Source organism: Tinamus guttatus, unplaced genomic scaffold (genome assembly GCF_059628265.1).
Source record: "Tinamus guttatus ecotype Peru unplaced genomic scaffold, ASM5962826v1 Tinamus_guttatus_pri_ptg000048l, whole genome shotgun sequence".
Lineage (NCBI taxonomy): Eukaryota > Metazoa > Chordata > Aves > Tinamiformes > Tinamidae > Tinamus > Tinamus guttatus.
This window is the reverse complement of record NW_028288582.1, coordinates 6641166-6662672: the sequence shown is the minus strand read 5'-3', so window position 1 is coordinate 6662672 and position 21507 is coordinate 6641166. Positions and strand designations below refer to the sequence as shown.

Below are 21507 nucleotides of genomic sequence, written 5' to 3'. Positions count from 1 at the left end.
TCATCAATCAGTTAACGGAAAAGGCTAGTGGATTTTGCCAGCAGTGAAAGACATAATCCTGGCAAGATCAAGCCAGCTGTCAGCTATGATCAGACTGATTCATTGGATTTTTCATATTCAATGGAAAATGTTGGGCAATACACATTTTTCCCCTATGGTTATATGATAAACTGAAGGTATAAGAACACAGACAACTTATCTTATAATAAAAATATGGGGATTTTTCTCATTGTTACATAAAATGAAACAATTAGTGCAAAAATTGAATACCAGTATATAAAGAACACCATTTAGTTTTAGTGTTTAAATTGACAGAAAACCATACTGTGTGATATATAACAAGGACAGTTTGTTAACAGACACATCTACAGAAGGCAAATATTGCATTTGAAACAAGTATGATACAGTTTTATTTACATAATTTATGGTTTGTTTGTTATGTACTTTTCCTACACATTTCAGCTTTCTCTTAATGCTTATGCACAAAAAGATGAAAACATGAGCCAGAAATAAAGCATGTGTGCAATAACAAAAGTCAAGCTGCAAGCCAAAACCTAAAGATTTTAAAATATTAAACACTAAAGAAAATACTAAGCCCCATTACCAGTTTCTTATGTCTCTAAAATTATGGAAGATGAAAAACACAAAGCGCTGTAGTTTACCTTGTAAAACTCAAAAATGACATGCAAGTTCATTCTTCATTCTTTCAAGAAAAAAAACCACGCAAGCAGGGCTCAGTGCACTTACACAAGAGATCCAGCCAAATGGGTCTCCATAAGGACACTGAAGGATTGTATGTCCGAGCACAATAGAGTGAATATTCCAGCTGCATAAAGAACAGGCTTATTTTTAGCAAGCAAGAAAAGGTAGGAGCTACAGAGCAAGATTGTCCTGTAGGAATATGAGAAGACAAACAAGTTGGATTTCCTCACTCCTAAATTAGCCTGAGGGACTTTCATTTTCTTCACTTTGATCTGAGGAAGACTAGTGGGGGAGCAAACCTAACAGCAATTGGGGCAGGAAGCAGTTGCAGAGACAACAATAGAGAAATGAAAAGGTTCTCCAGTCTGGGAAAAACCTGTGGGTGGGAAGTAGGTATGCGAGGGGCCCAAATACTAGATGGACAGGAAACTAAATTAATGAGTCAGTGAATATACCATAGACGTGTCAGAGAAAGGAGGCCACAGCATCACTGCACAAAAACCCAGAGACTGTGGAAGAAAAGAGAAGAAATACTAACCTGCAGATGTCAAGCTACAAGAGACACAGCTCAAAGTGGCCTAAAAAGGAATAGCTTGCCTTGTAAATATGGGCAAGTGTCCTGCTCAGAACTGGAAAGGTGCTCAGAGACACAAGGATAACCTGAAACCTCGAGCAATAGAGAGCTCTTAAGGGTATAGCCAAAAGCAGTGAATTTCATAATCTGTCTCAAAATGAATACAGAAACAAAGGAATGGAGATACCTGAAAACTTATCTTCCTTACAATAGTTTTATATCAAAATCTTTCATTAAATAATGAACGATATTGAGACAACTACAAAAGGACAGAACTGTGACAAAAGGCATTTAAATTTCAATGACAGTGAATATCAGTATCAAGGATCATGAAAGCAGAGCAATATTTCTTGAAAAACAAGTGAACTCTTGAGGTAAAGTTTATTCTATGAGCAAATGGGCATAATGTTATACACATCAGCTGAAGTATTCATGTATTCTAAACCATTATTTTGCTTTTTAAATAAGGATCAAACAATTGTACACAATTCTCTATATGCTTAACAAAAAAAAGTACTATTTCTTTGTGTTCACTGGATCAAAAATACACAAAATGAAGTACTGCAGTTGAATACTGCAGTAACGCAAATAAAATGAAGTCTTGTCCTATTTAACCTCCTACCACAGTACATTTTGTTCTCTCTCACCAAGGTAAGATGAGGACGAAAGACAAACAGGGAAATACAAAATATATACATATATAAAATGAATAAGGTGAAAAACGTGTTACTCTGCACACTATGAATGAATCTCTTACCTATACTTATTTAAAGAGATACTGGGTTTCTAGATCTACAGAAATTGAAAGTGGTGCAAATGGATGGAGAAGACATGGAAGGAAAAGGTCCCTCCCTTCTCAGTGTTTCAAGCAAGCAGGTAGAGTGCTCCCCCTCCCAGTTAGCCTTAGATCCCTCAAAGTAAATGAAATAACATATATAAAGTTATAATTAATACTCATTCTTATTAGCTAGCAGTTACTTATGACAGGAAAATGATCACAGAATAAATAACGTGATGAAATTTATCAAATTACCCACCAAAAAGGCAAACATCCAGAAACTTTGTCCATTACAGATTGAAACATGCTTGAGATGGCACAGAACACATCAGAACAGGGTGCGTGACATTCCAGACCTAAGGACGTGATTCTGCCCAGAGAGTTTACAAAAGGTCTCAGAAGGACTTGCCGGTTTAGGTGTTTTGGATTCCTTACAGTTTCATAAAAGCTCTTTCTATGAGATCACATAGTTATTAGCGTTACAGACGTTTTATCCTACATAAGCTGCTCAACACTGAAGTGTAGAGAGCCAGGGATTTCTAGCCCAGGAAGAATTCAAGGGCTTTTTGGATGCACCAAAACTATTTTTAGATGGTAATTTTGTTTGTTTGTTTTTCCTAAAGTTCTATAGTTGGATTAGTTTTGTGTTTTTTGATGAGCAAAATACTGCCATATCACTGCAAAATGGATTCAGAGAGATTTAACCAAGAATTCCATTAGTTTTGAGGAGGACCCAAACTGCATTAAGCCAGCCCAGGGCTTCAGTGAGAAGTTTGAAGCACAGGTGCAGCAAGGCTGCCCTCTCTCACATTCCTGTGATTCTTTTCCCTGCATGTCTCAGACTAAGGAAGACATTAGCAAAAGTGGCAGATACAATCATTTTTGTCTCCTTTAAAAAGGAACAGACAAAACTCCAGCAGAAAGCTGGGAGAGCCTGGATCTGACTTCTGCATAGTCAAAATGTTCCAGGAAGTTTCTAAGAAATAGCCTTAAAAAGAAGCCATTGCCGGAATTCCTTGCATCTAAATTACCTTATATCATCCTTTCATTATGTTATTTGGTTAGAATAGAGATCTCTCTGAAAGAATCTAGATTCCCAAGCCTAACAACTTTCTATTTAGTCATATTTAGCCAAAACTGTGTAAGTGCTACGTCTTACAAATACAAACTTCTTCCAAGGCTCTCCCCCTTCTTTTTTTTTTTGTGCATATGCACAATACTAAGTTGAAGTGCTTTGAAGAGTGGTTCAAGAAACTACTTTTATTTCATTTATTTATCATTAAGATAAGAATTCAGATGCTGCAGGGTTTAATGACTTGACTTGTTTGTTATAGCAGTGTCAAACTGTTTGAATTTCATTGTCATTTATGGAACTACAGTGCTATATATACCTCACCACAAGCTTCAATAATACAGTATATAGTGCAACAAAACAAACTACCAGATGGCATTTAATAACACTGTATCATAGTTGCACAATACTTATGCACTCTAAAATGCTATACTGCCTCTTGGCCATCAGATTGCTGATGCCACATGAATTTCTTGTGAAATGCATCTGCACTTGCGGGCAGATTAGAGCAACCACACTTCCAAGGAGAGTTAAAAAAATGGACAAACTATTTTAGATTACCTGAGTGATCCAGATTTATCCCTGATGCTCTCCTCAGTTAATTCAGTTCTACTCCTAGCTGCTCTGTGTATATATAAACCTACAAGTTTTAACCTCCCCATTACTTGAATTTTGATGAGCAGTTCCCCTTCAGGCTGAAGTCAGATTTGCTTGATTGCAAAACTATTTGCTCATCTATCTAATTGCCTGATGGCATTCATTTTACCATAAACATTCATTTTGTTACCTCCTAATTCTCAGCTTTATCTGCCAAAGCTTCAAGACTAAGAAGGTTCACAAGAATGTAATTTCCAGTTGGAGTGATGAAGTTTTGCTCCTCTTCTTGAGTTTCCCTTACATTAAAGCTAATGAATTTCATAGTGAGAGATAAAAATCAGGTTCTACTTCGCAATTCCTGGCTTCAGGCTTCAATCAATATGTATCAAGAAAAAAGCTTACTGATAGCATTCTCTGTGGAAATTTTGTATTAGAAAGAGCAAAAAAAGTTAAAGAGAACAGCACTGAAAACTGCAAACTAGGATTTCATTCTCTCAGAGTAAATTACCAAGTAGAAAGAGTTTTTAAAGCAAGCATCTATAGCAACATGAAAAAGCATTTGTCTTCATCAAAAATAAAGCAAAGCAACAAAAAACAAACTAACAAAACAGCACACAGCCTGTTTTCACTACACTAGACTACTTGTATTCTGTCCTGTACGCTTTTCTTCAATCTTCCTGTACCTGATCCTTTCCACTTCCTAACGCATTTTTGCTTTTCCTTTGTCTCATTTCCAAAAATTTCTCAGCCACCCGATTACCTTTTCATCTGGAAAACTGTAATCATCCAGCCAGACTTTCTTCCAGTATTTCCTTTAGGTAAAACTCTGATCCACTCTGATTTTCCTCTTGATGACTGGCAGCTCCACCACTACCGATGACTTTTGGTCCCTCCTCTATGTACCAGTGACCCCCAGTGGCTAGAACTGTATCTGCTCTTTCTCACAATTTCCCGACCACCAGCCTTTCTATGGAATGAAGCTTTTATCGCATATATGTCCATATAGAAGTAAACAGTAACTGGCATTGTATGACCACTGTTTTGTGACCACTGACACAAATGAAGAAATGACTAAATGGTAGAAGAATATCTGGAGCCTCAGAACAGTGAAGGTCACAGAATCAAAGGCCAGTATCAGGCAGAATTTGGGTAAATATTTAGGTAGAAAGGAACCTTGGGAAGCTATCTGGTCCAGTTACCTCCAGTCAGAGCGGTTTGGAAATCTCAGAATAAAGTTCAGATAAATTCTGAGTATCTACAAGGATAGAAGTCTCATACTCTGAGAAATCCATTACAATGCCCAAGTACTCTCATTACAGTGTTTTTTCGCCTAATATCTAATTAAAATTCCCCTTCATATCACTTGTGTCTAGATCAAACTAGCTCAGTTACATGTACAAAGGCATGGAAGAAGCAATTATTCTCACATAAAGTCTCTCAAGAAACTATGCTGTCCTCCTGGCAAAGTGATTATGTAAGTTTTCCACATACATATAACCTCTAGATGGTGGTGGAAAGAGATAGGATCCTGATTACAGCATAATTCTCTTTCAAAGGCAGAAAGGTGTCAAAACAACAACAACAAAAACACAGAAAGTTGACCCACTAAAAGGCCATCACAGGAGTAGGAAAACTAGTTGATTTATACCAGCTCACATAGCTTCTCCTTATACTTAGATAGGCAGAATGCAAAGCTCCCAGGTGAGTGCTTGCAGATAAGTATCCTTTTTATAAGCAGTGCGTATTTCACTGTTTAAAGAGACCTAACCTACTCTATTCCTAACAATTTTTAATTTGGAAGACAATCTGATAAAAATTAATGATTTACATAATTTTGTGATTTTTAAACCCACCATAATTCTAATAAGTGCTGACCATGCACACAAGAGTTTCAAAGAACAGAAAAGACACTGCCCATGACAAATTAGATAACTTCTTGGAGTTATTCTCCTCTAAACTAAACTCCTGCAAGATAGATTGACCATCGTTTTATCCTAGACTATTGATTTTAACACTGAAGGAAATGTTTCTTCTTAAAGTTTTGCATGCATATCGTACTTTTAGCTTTATCCATATACTAAGTCTATAAACAATAAATAAAAAACATTTCATTATTAAAGCAATGAAATACAGTAAAAATATACCTGAATGTATTTGGTAAGATTTTAGCTGTCCTCAGAGTTCCATTGGGTTGCATTCATTTTAGAGCTGGTCTAACATTTAGCATGCCAGTAACAATGAATAAGCCTAACGCATTATGTAAGCATAAGCTGATTAAATCCTTGATCCTGAAGCCACCTCTTTTTCCCCATCCCCCTCTAGTTGAAAACTTGGTACAATCGCAAATCAGAGTTTTATACTTTTCACAACTTAATTGGTATCATTTCTGGCACAAAACACATAGCAATTTACATTAATGGAAGCTCACTGTGTTTTAAAATTTCTCATGCGTAGTAATTTCATAAAATTGCTGAAAGTCCATTTTAAAGCAAATGATTCTCTAATAAATTTTATTTTTGGCCATAATTCTGGGGTTTTAATATACACTGAGTTGCACACTGACAGCAGAGTGAATCGAACTGCCTGGTCTCTGTTTAACACAGAAAATTAACAGCAAACCAAGCTAGACACAAAGCCGCATTTTCAAAAGCTTTGCAAACGTACTGCACATGCCAGTCCAAATTTCCAGCAACACTTACATCTCAAAGGAGGCAAATGTGCTATGACTTACATGGAGGATGAGAGCTGGGAGGTCATGAAAGAGTTACGTTCCCCTAGCACATTACTATGAGCTCACTACATTGTCACTAAGACAAAGGCAGCAGGATAAATGGAGCTGGGTAGCACAGGATATCAGCTAGTGTTCTCTACAGGAAAAAGAAGTGCAGAGAGCAATACATGATTAACTGTTTTGAATAGGGGGTTAAAAAAAGAAGAATTCCTTCGACTAGGCCCACATGCCATACACAAAACAGCCGGCAAGAGCTGAAAACTTGCTGAACTGGTAAAAAACACTTCGTTCAACGTGTATGTAAATGTTGGGTGCCAAGTATCAGGCAACTCAAAGGCACAAAATTGTTGAAGCAGCAAGATTACTTTTTTGTTATTTGAGTTTTAAGACATCTGAACAAAAAGACCTATTCCATTTTGTTTTTATTTTTAAGAGTTATTTTACCCTTAAAAAAAGAAAATTGTTATTTATAAAAACAATAGGTTCATTGTAACAACTTTCTAAACTGCTCAATGTAAGCTGTTCTGCAGAGATGATACAACTATGAATTGGTGAGGTCAAATTTTTTTCTTGAAATATGAAAGTTTCAAAGAATAAACAAATGTAGCTAGAGAGTGTTTGAGTAAAAACAGCAGGGAGGCCATGGATGAATGAAACCAGAATATGTCTCGCAGAGTTTTTCCTGGTACTGAAGATTTAAAAAAAAAAAAAAAAAAAAAAAAAAAAAAAAAAAAAGGCAAAGTGATTTTATCTCTGGAACATAAGCTTCATAAGGCATTCAAGCTTTGAAAAAAAACATGTGCTATATTTTATTTGTAACACAGAAGATGTTCAAACCAGGAATCACCAAACATGACCTAACAGATAACCTGTAACACAGACTATTAAATTTGAAGTTTCATAATAACTTAGTGGGGGGAAAAAAGAAGTATAGAAAGTGAATCAAGCGAGTAAGATGAAACCAGAACAAAGAGGTGGCTCGGAGGGGAATTTAACCTCTTTATCTAAAAACAACCTAATCCAGAGATACGTTTTCTGGTCCTGAACCAGTATCAGTGAAGCAGGTCAAGCAAGCACAGATATCTGGGCAGGCAATACAAGTATGCAAGAGTAATAGGGCTGGTTCTTTCTCATACAGGAAGAGGAAGACGGAGGAGGGCAGATGAGGAAATGGCGCGGCTAGATACTGGGGACTTCGCATGACACAGGAGTCGTGTGTTTCTCCCCATCCCCCCAAAGAGAAAATTCAGGTGTAGTTCATGGAAAAAAGCAATATTCTCATACCCACTTTATTATAAAAATTAAAATTCTACAAGAGATTTGTATTTTCACTACTTCCAACTATATCAAAAAAGCATAAACTTCTTAAAGCATAGAATATATGAGTGGAATTGATCACTCCACCATGTGATTTATTACATACCCCATTCTCTGTACGCTTCTCCACAGGTATATTTATTCCATTTCTTTGATTTTGGACTTGACGTACACCTAAAAGTAAAATACAACACAGTGAGAAAAACAGTTTTCAAACAAATGGGTTTCCATTCCTGAATCTGTTATGTGTGTGTATACACATATGTATGTATGTAATTTTTTAAAATTTATATTCAGTTGTCACATTTATGAACATATAGAACTTTTTTGTTTTCTATCAGTAGTGTGAATTATCTTAAGTAAATACTTAAGAGGAAATATACTACATATTTGTGCAGTTGAAATTCCAAATTCTGTCTTTTTAGAAGAATCAGGTACTTACAAATAGCTATAAATATTTCATATGTAACTGTTTTTGCAGTACAGTTTCGTTTTGCTCGTTGCAGGACTTCAGCAATTTTATGTAAAGTATGTAAAATCGCTTACGTAAGTACTTAATCATTCTTATTATTCATTTCAACCCTACACTATCGTCTGTTTGCTATTACATAAAGCTTGTAGCCATGAATTTTAGTTTTGCTAGTTCCAAATCCTTATTAGGCTGTTCTTGGTATGCAGAAGAATCGACAGAAAAGAAACATTCCCTTCACAGAATCAGAGAATGCTTAAGGTTCATAGACTTCTGCTGTTAAAGACATGTAGGTCCCACTTTTCTGATTTGTGTTTAGACAACTGTGCTATAAAAAGGAATGGATTGAGCATGACTTATTTCTTATTTCCACATGTTATTTCCACATCCAGAAGCAGCAGTAGCTCCAAACAAGTTTTTAAATGCCCATGTTGGAGAGTTTTTCCAACGTCTTAGAAAGATCTTTTATCTACAAATTGATCCGTAGTTAAATGAGTTATTAAAAAGCTTTGTATGTTTGATTCAAAAAGGAGGTGCTCCATGCAAAATAAAGCAGGTTTTCAGGTGCGTCTTAAACTTCTCACTGTATTTTAAATTCATATTGCTCCTATATTGCCCAAAGGATGAGGATTTTACAAGTACAGAACTAAAACATAACAAAAAATCCCTTATACATTATTGAAGTTGCTACATCTGGCATTCAAAGCCAACTGCAGCCATTTAGAGATATGAAAAGAAACTCCAGCTTGAAGCAATAAAGACAGCCAAAACTTAAAATTTAGTTGTCAGAAATAGGCAGATTAGTCGAATGAGTAAGGATAAGCAGAGCATGCAAATGTACATCTCACTTCAAGATTCCTTTCCTATTCTTCAGGCTGCCAGACAGCCATAAAGCCTGTAACACAAAACCTCAAAGTCTTCTCATAAATTACATACAGTCTGCATTATTTTCATCATTCTTTTATCTATTCAGACTCTTAAGTGAGTCTCCACTTAATACAGCACTGTTTTTACAAAGACTTTTCCACAGAAACAAGCACACCAGAAACTTTTCAGGATGCAAATTATCACTGCACATACACAGGTTTTAAGTCTGGTTTCCAAAAGAGGCAAAGTTGTTCACCGATTCTTTTTCACCAGGGGTGGGTGAGACAGAATGGGGGGAAAAGCAGGATCCCATCCCTCTGAGCATGTCAGGATCCTCTATAGGAACATCTAAAAATGATTCTTTATACAACATAGAGTTCAACTGCTGAACACCTCACCACAGGATGTTGCGGTAACAGAATAATTTCACAAAAGGTCAAAGGGCAAATGGGAGAATACATGGAAGAGAAAACATTTAAGAGCAACTAAGTTCAAAGACAGCCTCTCTGCTTCTTATCTTCACTGTCCCATATTCACACGATAGACCAGTAAGACAAAGCCCCGGTTAACTTCTCTTTCAGAGCCATTGTAATAACTATTTAAATTTGAAGAGTGTTTAAAATACCTGACATACATCAGAGTATATTTGTGACCAATGCTAGAATTAGGTTGATCTTCTAACTATCTGATAAAAAAATAAAAAATACAACAACCAAACCAAAATCGCTTCAGAAAATACTTTAATACTTGATGTTCAGGTAGCAACAGTACAAGATAAGGGTACTCACTCTGTTCATTGCTTTCAGCTGGTGACTCCTCATGACGAAGAAAAAACTTGACCTCTTCCCGGCGAGGCCCCCATTTCTGTAGGTGGTCATACATCATGTGATCGAAGGGTATGGGACGTTCTGCAAGCACAAAAATAAAATAGCCATCCTTCAACTATTTTAAATTAATACATATTTTATATATATGGATGAAACTCATTTAAAAAAATCAACGTATTTTACATTCAATCCATCTAACACATTTTTCCTTAGGTGGGGTCAAAGGAACAAACAGACAGCAACATAAAACATATTAGTCTGTTACAATGACGTAGCTTGTTCCTTACTAATTAATTAGTTAATGCATAACTAGTATTTAAAACCATACTCCCCCCCCCCCCAAAAAAAAAACTGTACAGATGCCTGATCTTTGCACCTTTTCTCCCCATCCCCAGATGCATTTCTTATTCTAATCTTAAAACGCAGTCACTTTCAACCTCATGGTTTCTGTTCAGATTAAAAACACATTGTTATGTTCTGCTCCCTCTAGGCACTTGAACAGGTACACGCATTCCTAGACACTGTACAGTAGCTTCTGACATAAGTGGAACTATTGACAAATCTTAGAGCAAATAAGGGTTAAGTCCTATACAACAGTTTCTCTTTTCCCCCTAAAGAAATGCAAACCATTTATGTAATATAGTAATTACTTCAAATCTATCAAGTATACTATTATTAGAAGGTTACACACCATGTATTTAGGATTTCAAAATGAAAATATTTACAGAATTTTTCATGTTTCCATAATGATACATGCTTTTATTTTGAAATCATTTTATTTAAGCTGGAAAGTCTCCCTCTTAGGAAGCTCCTAATACTAAGCATACCTTTTATAGTGCAATTTACCTAAATTTCTAAGTGTTATGAACTACATATATTCATACACATCTTGATACTCTTGGGGTACTTATGCCATTCAAAAAATCAATATATTTACATCACTTGATTCTCAATGTACTTAATTCAAACTATCATGTTAAGTAGCCTGAGCTCATCAACATCATAGTAAGATCTCCTCATTCCTTTAATTTATAATATTGGGAACTGGTTATAAGAAATCCTAAGGTTTTATATCTTTAACCAATTTAGAAAGGAAAAAGGAAAAGAAGAAAAAAAGAAAAAAAAAGAAAAAAAGGTGGGGTAGGGGTGGGTTGTGCCTTGCTCTGTGTCAAGCACTTCCTACACAACAAACATGATTCCAGGACAGTGGAGCCTCCCAGAAGTAGCTGTTTGCTATTAACACCAAGGAGTATCAGAAACATTTTATCAAAAGAAATGTCATACACTAAAGATACAGAAAGCTCAATATATCAAGAAAAAACATTTAGTTGCTGACTGCATCAGTCAAATCTATACAGCAGAAGCTACACAATGATAATAAATATTATTAAAACAGCGGTGATTGGTACATAAGTATACTTCTCTCCATACACAGTCCAAAGCTTTTAGGGAAATTCAGTTCTACAATTATTTCAAAAATATCAAATTCACTTTTTCTTGAGGAATTCTTCACATTCACTATTTCTTGAGGAATGCTGCTCACTTCTGATGCTCAAGTATCCCTTCTCTGCAACTGCCCCAAGCCCTTCATCTTCCTTCCTTCATCTTACCACCGCCACAGGACAGCCTCTTAGGCTGTCACTGACTTCACATGTAACAACAATCTGAGGAATAATTTAACTGAAGAACAGAATAAACATTCTTCAGACACTGCACTCTGCAGATACATTTGTTTAAATCTAAAAACATTCTTCTAATTGCATTTTTCCCTCGTTTCAGTTATTCTCAAATCCAGGTCTGCTAATGACACCATAGCAGGTGGTTTTGAAAGTATTTCCTTTTAAAGCTTAGATTGACTTTTGGGCAGGAGAGGAAGAGAAGATTATTTTTCATCTGAAAAATGATAGAAAAAAAATCTCCACAGGGAAATGAACCAAAATGTTTCCAGGGCAGAAATTTTCTCCTCACATCTAACAATAACCTTTCTCTGTATGCCTTTTTCTTGCTCAAGTTTAAATTTTTATACTCCGGGAATATCCAAAGATATAGACAAAACACTAACAAACATAGTAGGTATCAAAACAGCAGAGGGAAAGGTTAATAAAACACAAACAACCCTTTAGATTTGCCTCCAGGTACAATCTCCAAAAGATTAACAAGGGAGGAAACAGATTAGCCACCACTATCTGTTTACTATTTCCTGCACTACCTAGATTAAGAAGACTTCACAGGATATAGATGTGTGAATAGAACAGATAAGCAATAGTTTGCTCTAGCTACTTTCAATAGTCATTTAAATCACAGACTAATTAAATAGATCAAAAAATAGTTTAAAAAATGCTTTTCTTCTTCTTGTCCCTCACTTAAGTGGATTCTAAGAACTACTGTCAATATTACCTACACACACATGAACATAGTGGCTTATGACAGCTCCGTTCTTGAAAAGGAATTTCAAAAACATGATTTTCAGGTTTTTCAACTCCCAAAGTACCATAAGATTTCAAGTGCTTTGAAGTGTATTAACTAAAATTGCAGTGTGAGTCTTATAAAGATCACAGTGGATAAAATACCTGGATGGTTTAGTCCAGAGGCTTTAGGCAGAAGAACTGAAGCTTTTGGAATTTTTAACCAAGAAAGAAGTCGCTAGCTGAATCTCACAAGAACTGAGGCTCGATAGTAAAGTATCCAGAACCTGGATGTCTGATTCAAAACAGTGTGGGGTTAATTCTGGCATGGGGGGAGCAGATGCAGCCACCACTGCTGGCTATGGTGCTTCCCCGATCCAAGTCAAGGCCTCAGTCCTTGAAGCTATTCCAAATAAAAGGTTCTATTTACACAAAGTACCCTGAAGAATGAAGGCTAATATTTCTGACACATCAATGGAGAGAAAAGGGAGAGACATTTTGTACCACTTTTGCAATTCTTTCACCAAAACAACTTGGAATATGTTGCTGTGAACTAGACAGAGCGCAAGGTTAGAATGCAACTGAAACAGGAAAATAAAAAGAATGAAGAGGCACTAACTGTCCTGTGCAAATTAGCCACAAAAAAAAACAGCTTCTAAAAATAGGACGTTCAAATAGACAGTAACACTTGACACAAGATACGATGAGCGCTGAAGTCCACAATAACTCCTTTAAAATGAAAAAAAGCTGCAGACAGAAAGCATCATCTTATACTTGCTGTAAGTTATGTTAGCATTAAAAATATTTTTCAGAAACACCTGTTGTTTAATATTCAATAATAATAGTAATAATGCAGTTTGAACTTTGCAGTTCTTAAAGCTCTAGACGTGCCTGTCAGCAATTGTGTTTCCAATACTGTTGGAAGATACACATACACATAGTTACTTGCAAAAGATGCGCTAGATTGAGTTGGATGAAAATTTTGGAAAACTATCCTAAAAAGTGAATTTGAACCCTTTCTTTTTAATAAAGAATTTTGAGAATGAGCAAGTTTCAAGTATTTTGTTATGTCTGAAACACCCTGAAAAACTCACACAGGTAACCACACCGATGGGAAAAATGCATAAAAGAAAAAAAATCCTTTTTCTGCTCTAACTGCATACATGATATTAAATTAGAGCAATTCCAGAATCTCATTTTATCCCAATTACAATTATCCTACCATTTTGTAATAAATGTTTCTATCTGCTATGCCCAAAACCAGAACACATGGTAAGGGATTAATCTTCTCAGTCGAGATTTTCCTGCCATTCCAAGAATGCATTTTTCCCTCACCACTTACCCCCACTCCAAGTGGTCAAGGTTTGCAGAATTACACTTCCAGTAAACACCTATTTCTTTCAGCCATGTGACTCTGTTTTACAGCTAAACACAGGAAGATCAACAATACCAGTTGCTGAAGGGTATTGCAGAAGTAAATGGAAGTGGGTAATTGAATAGTGGGTGGATTTTAAAGATCGAAACCGACTTTCTTTTGGAATGCACTACAAGTTCCTGGCATCACACCTGTCTTTCAAGCTCCTTCCAGCTGCAATTTGCAATAGCTGGGGAATAAGGAAGATAATTCTGAGCTTTCTCCTCCTGTTACATCCTGAGAAATACATACAAGAGAAGAAAATGTCAAATTGGCAAAGCATCAGGTGCTACAGAAGGTACCAATCTATCAGAACAAAGTACAGACACCAAATATTATGGGGTTTTTTGTTTGTTTGTTTGTAACCACAATACTAACTATGCTCAATTACTTTCCAGCTCTTGGGAAGCTTCTCAACCATTTCCTTGCTACATATACACACAAGCACAGAAAAGCAAAGATAATAGATATATAACACTAAGTTTCCTCTAAGTTTGAGGAATTTTGCATAATCTTGGACACAAAGTTACATGGATTTTTTAGAGCAGCGTTTTCCTGGAAATGGCCTATTTCTGTCACCCTCTAAAAATAAAATCCTGCATTCCTGTATATGAATGTGTGTGCAGATAAAGTGAAGACTATTAGGAGAAAATACGCTTATTAGTTAGATACCGTTTAGAAAAACTGACAAGATTTTGGGCACACAAACGTCTCTTATCCAATATAAAAACTACAGTCTACAAACTTAATTACTTTGAATTCAACTAGGTATGGATTATTATTATTATATGTAGTGACACTGTCAAAAAGAGGTGGCTGTGGCTACCTGCAGAAGAGAGAAGTCAAGAACATTAAGAAAAAAAGGTGGTTCTATCTTATGAGAAAAGAGAATGATATATCACCTATGCAATAAGCAGAGATTAGTAAGAAAGACAAGCATTTATAGGGCGCTACCAAAAAAAATAATTTAAAAATCCACACACACCAATCCATGACTTTCTCTATTAATTATTGTTTTAATCTTAACTTTTCAAAAGTCTTTTGACAAAAAAAAAAAAATTGTAGACTTGTAGACCTCTCTTGAGGATCAGGGTTGAGGGATCAGACACAAAATAAATCCATTTCTCCATATATATTTCTTCCTGGCACAGCATGCAACAACTCCTTTGCAAGTCTCTTCACACTTCCCACTCTGAACTACAGTTTCAGTTGTTTGTTACTGTTGAGCTTAACTCTTTATATGCAAGTTTTCAGATCTCTGTTCCAGGCAGAATTATTTTTAAAAGCTTCAGTAAAAAGATTTTTACCTTTGCTCTCAGGAACAGCTGAAGGAAAAAATATCTTGTTCTGCCATGTTAAAAAAATGCTTCAGGTTGTTTCACTGAGAAACCTCGCATCCCACCATCACACAGACCTTAAGACAGTAGCCTACGTTTAAGTAAAACAAATTAAGATGCGTGTGGTGAAATTCCTGTTAGAGAGCATCAAAGCTGCCATGCAGGCCACCATTTTTTGCCAGCAACACCAGCCGGTTTGAGAACTCAAGAAACGGAAGATATCACCAAACTGGATCACTTGCTGTATTTGAATATCCTTATGTTTCACTAATGCAATAACTGCATCTCTATTGATTATGGCAGGACATGACTCAAACTGGCAAACAGCTAAATTTACTCTTAGACACTCCACTGTATCTTTCTGGAAATTGTTTATTTCTTTGTAGTGACACTTGATAGGAACTTTTAGCCTCAAATCTTTTGAGAAATTATGTGTTATATCCACAAATAAGTATTTTATCAATCTTAGTAGCTACTATGGAAAATGTGTGCTTCTGTTTGCCAGACCTAAGTGTTTCAAAATGCTGTGGATCACTGAGTAGTTTCCCTCCATCCTTTGAAGCTGGCTGATAACATTCTCTGCATTTTTGAGGAAGCATCCCCTCAAAGCACTGTAAAGCCAGAAGCAGGAACAAGAGAGAAACATACAGGTTACATTTTTACAAACAACTGATTGCAGGATACTAGGGATATTCCAGGGCTATTCAACACTTAATCTGCAGATCAATTTCATAAATCTATACATGTGACAGACTCATCACTTCCAGTTTGAAAGAGTCTTAAGCCCCTTTTAAGTTTTCTAAATATGAACTGAATTTGTATCCCAGAACTGCAGACATTCTTAACTTCTCTTCTGCTAACTCTTGCCTAAATTCTGCAAGTTCAAATCCAATTAGGAAATTACTCTTTGAGGCACTTTTTGCCTTGACCAAGTATTAGAACAGTTTCTGGGAGAAAAAGATATTCTAGAAGAATGCAATAGGTTTCTCTGACAGAAAGACAGCTGAAGAAAAAAAAAAAAAGCCCAAAAGCAAAGAAACAAACAAAAAAGCAACACTACTCACAAACAAATTTCTATGGAAGATTTAGGAATCAAGTCATGACAGCCATAGTAACTGAAGGATAAGATCCTACGAAAACACAGTCCTCACCCACACAATGATTCCACTCACATTCGTATCTTGATATACCATAACCTCTATATACCGATATACTATATCCAGGATTCTTGGACTAAACATAATTGAAAGAACTCATCTAGAAAAAGAATCCATAATAGTTTTTCTGACACATTTCAGAGAAAACTGCCTATCCAATTATTCCACAAGATAACAACTGCGGCACAACCAGGAGCCAGGCACCGCTGCCTCCCCCTGCCCCAGGGTGACTGTCAAACCTTTGAGGGGAAACGTTCACAAAGAAGCTGTGGAAATGCACCCAGCTTCTGGCTGGATATATATGCCACATTCTGGCATAATTCAGATTGCAGATCTTCTATTACTCATGATAGAGAAGGGAAAAAAAACAGAAGAAGAAAAAAAAAACCCTTTGCTCAAGTCTCAGGTCCTATTCATAATTTCCTCACAGAGAGGAAACAGGATTAGAAAGAAATGCAGGTAGTGATCTGCACCCACTTGTGAGGGATCATTGAGATTCCATATTGTCATTTAAATGCTCTCCATCCTACATATTTGTATGCTTATTTGTAAGCAATGACTTTAGAGCTGAACTCTACTCCCACCTTTTACTTGGGAGAGAGAGAAGAAATGTGAAGAGAATGGGAATACCGAGTCCTCTGACTTGCTTACATAAGTTGAAAATCTGAAATTCAGAGCACTGATATTTTACTAACATGAACATTTTATCACACTGAGGAAGGATCAAAAAAGGTCAAGGAAAATGTATTCATCTTTACAGATAATGAATTTCCACATTCAAAAGTCTTAGTATTTTGCATTAAAGTTTACTACAAAAAGAGCAAAATAAAATTTGAAATCATTCAGGTAGAAGAGTTTTACCTTTTCATACATGACAAATATATTTAAATCATTTCCTACCACTTCTCTTACCGTTTCCACGCCATACTTCAGCCAGATGGCAGCTTCCTTCCCCAGGTTCTTTGCAGAACTCTACTACATCACGGCAGGTTGTTTCCGGTGTAATTGGAACTTCTGTCAAAATTTGCTCATTGTTGCTCAGAAACACAGTTAATATCATCTGAAAGACAACAAAACAAAAGGAGTATTTTAAAAATGTCATGAATAAGAATATGGGTAAAATTTAAAACCCTCCTTTACAGGAAAACATATGATTAAGGTTCCTTAACATTACTGATGGAAGAACTTTTTGGCTTCTTGCAACTCTATCAAATCTCTAGTCTTAAAGTCTTTTGTGTTGAATTTTTGTGATCTTTGGTACATGGGATTGATTGGGTTTTCTGATTTAGTTCTCCCCTCAGTCAAAATGGTTCGGTTCTATTTGCGAATAAGGCTAGGAGGGAAGGAACAAGTTTTGGTTATATTAGATGTTTGAAATCAGAGTATTTAAGTGTTAGAAATAAATTGATGCTTTGGCACAGTAACCTAACCTTCACAGGTGTGCTACCCTTTGTGCAGTGGAGCTGATTTCCCAATTTAACTAAATATTTTTAGACAAATGGCAAACTTCAAAGAAAAAAAAATCTTATTTTGAATAGCATTTTACTTGCTTAGTAAAACTGCTGGAGCTAGAAATCTCTGAAGAGTCACTACTCTCTATGCTAATTTACCCCCCATAGCTTGCAGTGCTCATCAGGTTGTACAGGCAGCCTTCCCACAGAGGTACTAACCAGCCGCTCTTCACTCAAAATTACAACATCAAAAGATGACTTTCTCTACAGTAACTGCTCCCAGCTATTCCAGATGGAAAGTAGACAGCTACTAAGTAAAAAAATATTTTTTTCTTCTCTTTAGCAACACTCAGAATGACTAACATCAAGTAACAAGGGAATGAAGAGTAGGTAATAGATAAGAAACAGAAGAAAGAGTGGCACGGGCTCTGGAAAGGACAAAGCCCAGCACTAAAAGCCCAGATACTAATGTATTCTGAAGTAAACGTCAATTCAAATTCCTTGCTCCACCTGAAAAGTGTGCACAAATAATATTATACCAGTGTACACAGAGTTATTCCCACCCCTTTCCATGTTAGCAGACGTGGCTTGCTACAAAGCCAAGCACTCAAAAACTGCATGCATTAACTGAACTCACCTTACCTCCATGCTGCATATATATTATGATCTGATCATTAAAAATACTTGGAAAATAGCACTTAATATACTTCCCCTCTTAAATGTCTCCACTTTATACAGAACTCCCAATGTGTACATTCAGTAGGCCCTCCTGTAACTTACTGTGGAAGCTAGAAGCCTGTAGTTAATAGCTGAAAGACTTGTAAGACAGAACAAGCAAACAAGAATTCTGCCAAGGTACAAAGTCCTAACAAAACGATGCTAGAGAATTCACTTTTCCTGACAGACTGTGTTTGACAAGCAGTAAATGCTGTATTCAAGAGGCAAGTACTTCAACGTAACACTAAACCCTCTGAAAGACACCTCACCCTACACCCCTACTCAAAATGAAGTAGATGTTTTTAACCATTCTCTGTCTGCGCCTCGGGTTCCCATGCATAAACAGGGCATTGTACTGTCCCATAGGCTCCTGGGGATGGAACAGGGATAATGTGATGTTTAGAAGACAGAACTAAAATAATAGGTAGTCCCTAAAGAATATGACAAAATTAATAACGTTGACTCACAAATATTAAATTGAATATTTAGCAGCTCTTCATTAAATGAACACTCACCACTTAAACAGTTGTCCTTCAATTTGCATAGGTAGACCTTAAAAAACATCCTACATATGTAACACTTCATTCATGAGACACTACGTGTAACAAACTGGAGATTTACATTAATAACAGCCTGGTAATGCCTCAGAGCAGTCTGCCCCAAGTTTCAGAAGAAAGCACAGCCCACAAAAAACGCAGGTTGCTCTGTCTCCTCCCTTAGTCCTCCAGGTTATTTCTGTCCATGTTTCCACTCTTTCTGCCTGCCACTCCCATAAACAGCATCCTGAAGTTTTCAAAGTAAGTACATTTCAAAGTAGGAAGCGTCACCCAGTGTTGCAAATACATTACAATTTAGTCCAAGATTCTCCAGCAGCAGTATTAAGGGCAGTTGGAGTACTGATAGGATGCAGTCACAGGTAACAACAAAAATGCCTGCAAGAACCTCTTTGTTACAGCTCATTAAGTTATCTTTCCCACAGAAGAAGATTTTGACACAGTTTTAGTATTCAGTGGGACCTGTGGTTGTTTTGCAGTATGAGCATCTGATATGGAATCCTACTATTTGAAATTGACCTCATATGTAAGAAGAAGGAGAGAGAGAGGAAAAAAAAAAGGAGGTAAACAAATGAACAAAAAACCCAAAAAACCCAACACACTCATATGAACATACAAAATAGAAGCTTAGAAGACACCTCAGGCGGTCAACTTATCCAGTCTCTTGGCCTCAGGCAGAAGCAGCTATACCCACATTATTCTGCAGAGATGCCTGTTTAACCTGTTCTGAAGAGCATTTCATGATGGAAATTCCACAAGTTCCCTTGACCATCCACTCCAAAAAGCCAGGATTCTTGTTGGAAGCCTGAGTTTCTTAAAACCTACTGAAAGCTTTCTTTGCCATTACTTAAATCCACTATTTCTTTGCAGATGATAGAAAATATTTTTCTTTTTCTCTGGAGTTATATTTAAGATAATGCGCAAGAGGTAAGGAAAAGCTGTTTAAACTAAAAGACACATCAGTTTGACAGAGGATTATTCATGCCAATCTTCTACAGTTCCTTCATAACACTTTATGTATATGTTATATAATTTCATCTAAAGCAAAAGCTTCCCAGACTTTCAGAATGCCACGAGACACTGGCTTTGCTGAAGCCAAGAGATGAGACAGAGTCTCTTCAGCTAAAAGGCCTGTTGCCTTATCATAGAGTGTTTTAACATCATGTGACTCCATTCAGTTTCCAAGTTCTCATTTTTTAATAAATGAAAATAACACACTAGAAAAACTTGTCTCGTGTTCAGTATTTTCTGTCTGCAGAAAAAAAACAATAGACTCCCACACACCTTGGAGGAGTTAGTTATCCCACACATTTCCATCAATTCACCATAAATTCAACTCACAGCCAATATGAAGTTCTGCCTTTACAAGATTAGGCCAAAGTTTGCTGCAAAGTATTTTGCCGTCTAGCGCAGACCACATTCTGCATTGGGGCACTGGCAATCACAGAATCACAGAACAGTTGAGGTTGGAAGGGATCTCCAGAGATCATTTAGTCCAAACCCTCTGCTCAATCTCATCCGCTAGAGAGCCCAGTGAAAGGTGTCTGAAAGGGTCACCAATTAGGAAGAAAGACACTGTAGTCAGTGACTCTCCTACCCCCTCCTCAAGGAAACTTCACTAAGGTATGGATTTTTTTTCAAGCAGATTGTCTGAGTAACACCAAGTAGTTGAAGCATAGGCTGTGAAACAGATGGCCTGAAACATACAAAGGAAAACTGAAAATATTGAAAATTAAGACAGTATATATTAGCATTTTAAAGCCACTCCTTTCTGTGGTAGAGATAGAATAGAGGCATCTCATAGCAACAAAATACAAACAGGCATTGATGGAGTTTAGAAATGGGCTGCTGAAGATACCATCAAAGCTTGCACGTGAAATACACAGTGCAGCCCCCTTGGTAAAACTAGCTTTATGAAAAAGAACACTCTTAGCCAAAATCAGGACAGGGAGAACTGAGAAGTTTTTTGATTTCTCATTTTAAAATGGAATCAATTACAAAAATCCATCTTGCAGAAAAGCAGGGTCTTAAATGAGATCATAACCACAGAAGTATGTATTTGATAATCTCTCAATTTAATCAAAATGTCTAATACTTGGACACGTCACATAACAGGATTAACTCACTCTTGAGTAAATCACCATAGCACTCCTAAAACATATATTGGTTCCATACTGAATATCAATCTCCAAAGTTTACACTTCCCTCCCCTGCCTCCTTCTCCCCATGACAGATATGGATATTGCCTGTGTGCTGCTGTTCTGTACTCCTGCTACCAAAACCAGTGGCCTAATTCCAGTTCTCATCTCTTATTTTCCCCTTAACTGTGCCCCAACCTCCAGCAATTCAAGTCTCTTCCATTCACAGAGAAGGTGTACCAGCATCATAACCTGCCTTAAAACCTATCCTGCCATCTCACTCAAGACTGATCTTACTGATGACCTCCTAAAAGAGCCTCAGAATGAGACTCTACCCAGCGCTCTCTGCCCTGACAATCACTTGTCAAATAGTTGTGTTTGTTCCTCTTTGAATGGTCTT

General features: G+C 36.6%; 1 protein-coding gene across 2 annotated transcripts in view; it reads right to left on the bottom strand.

Annotated features, from left to right (window-relative positions):
- Positions 1-21507, bottom strand: part of PPP1R13B (protein phosphatase 1 regulatory subunit 13B) — a 65270-nt gene that overhangs the window by 27167 nt on the left and 16596 nt on the right. For both annotated transcript variants that reach the window (XM_088539620.1, XM_088539619.1), the window contains exons 2-4: positions 17160-17307; positions 9896-10015; positions 7878-7945 (exon numbers count right to left, since the gene is read on the bottom strand). In XM_088539620.1, coding sequence (XP_088395746.1) covers positions 7878-7945; positions 9896-10015; positions 17160-17307 — 336 coding nt within the window. The remainder of the gene's footprint in view (positions 1-7877; positions 7946-9895; positions 10016-17159; positions 17308-21507) is intronic.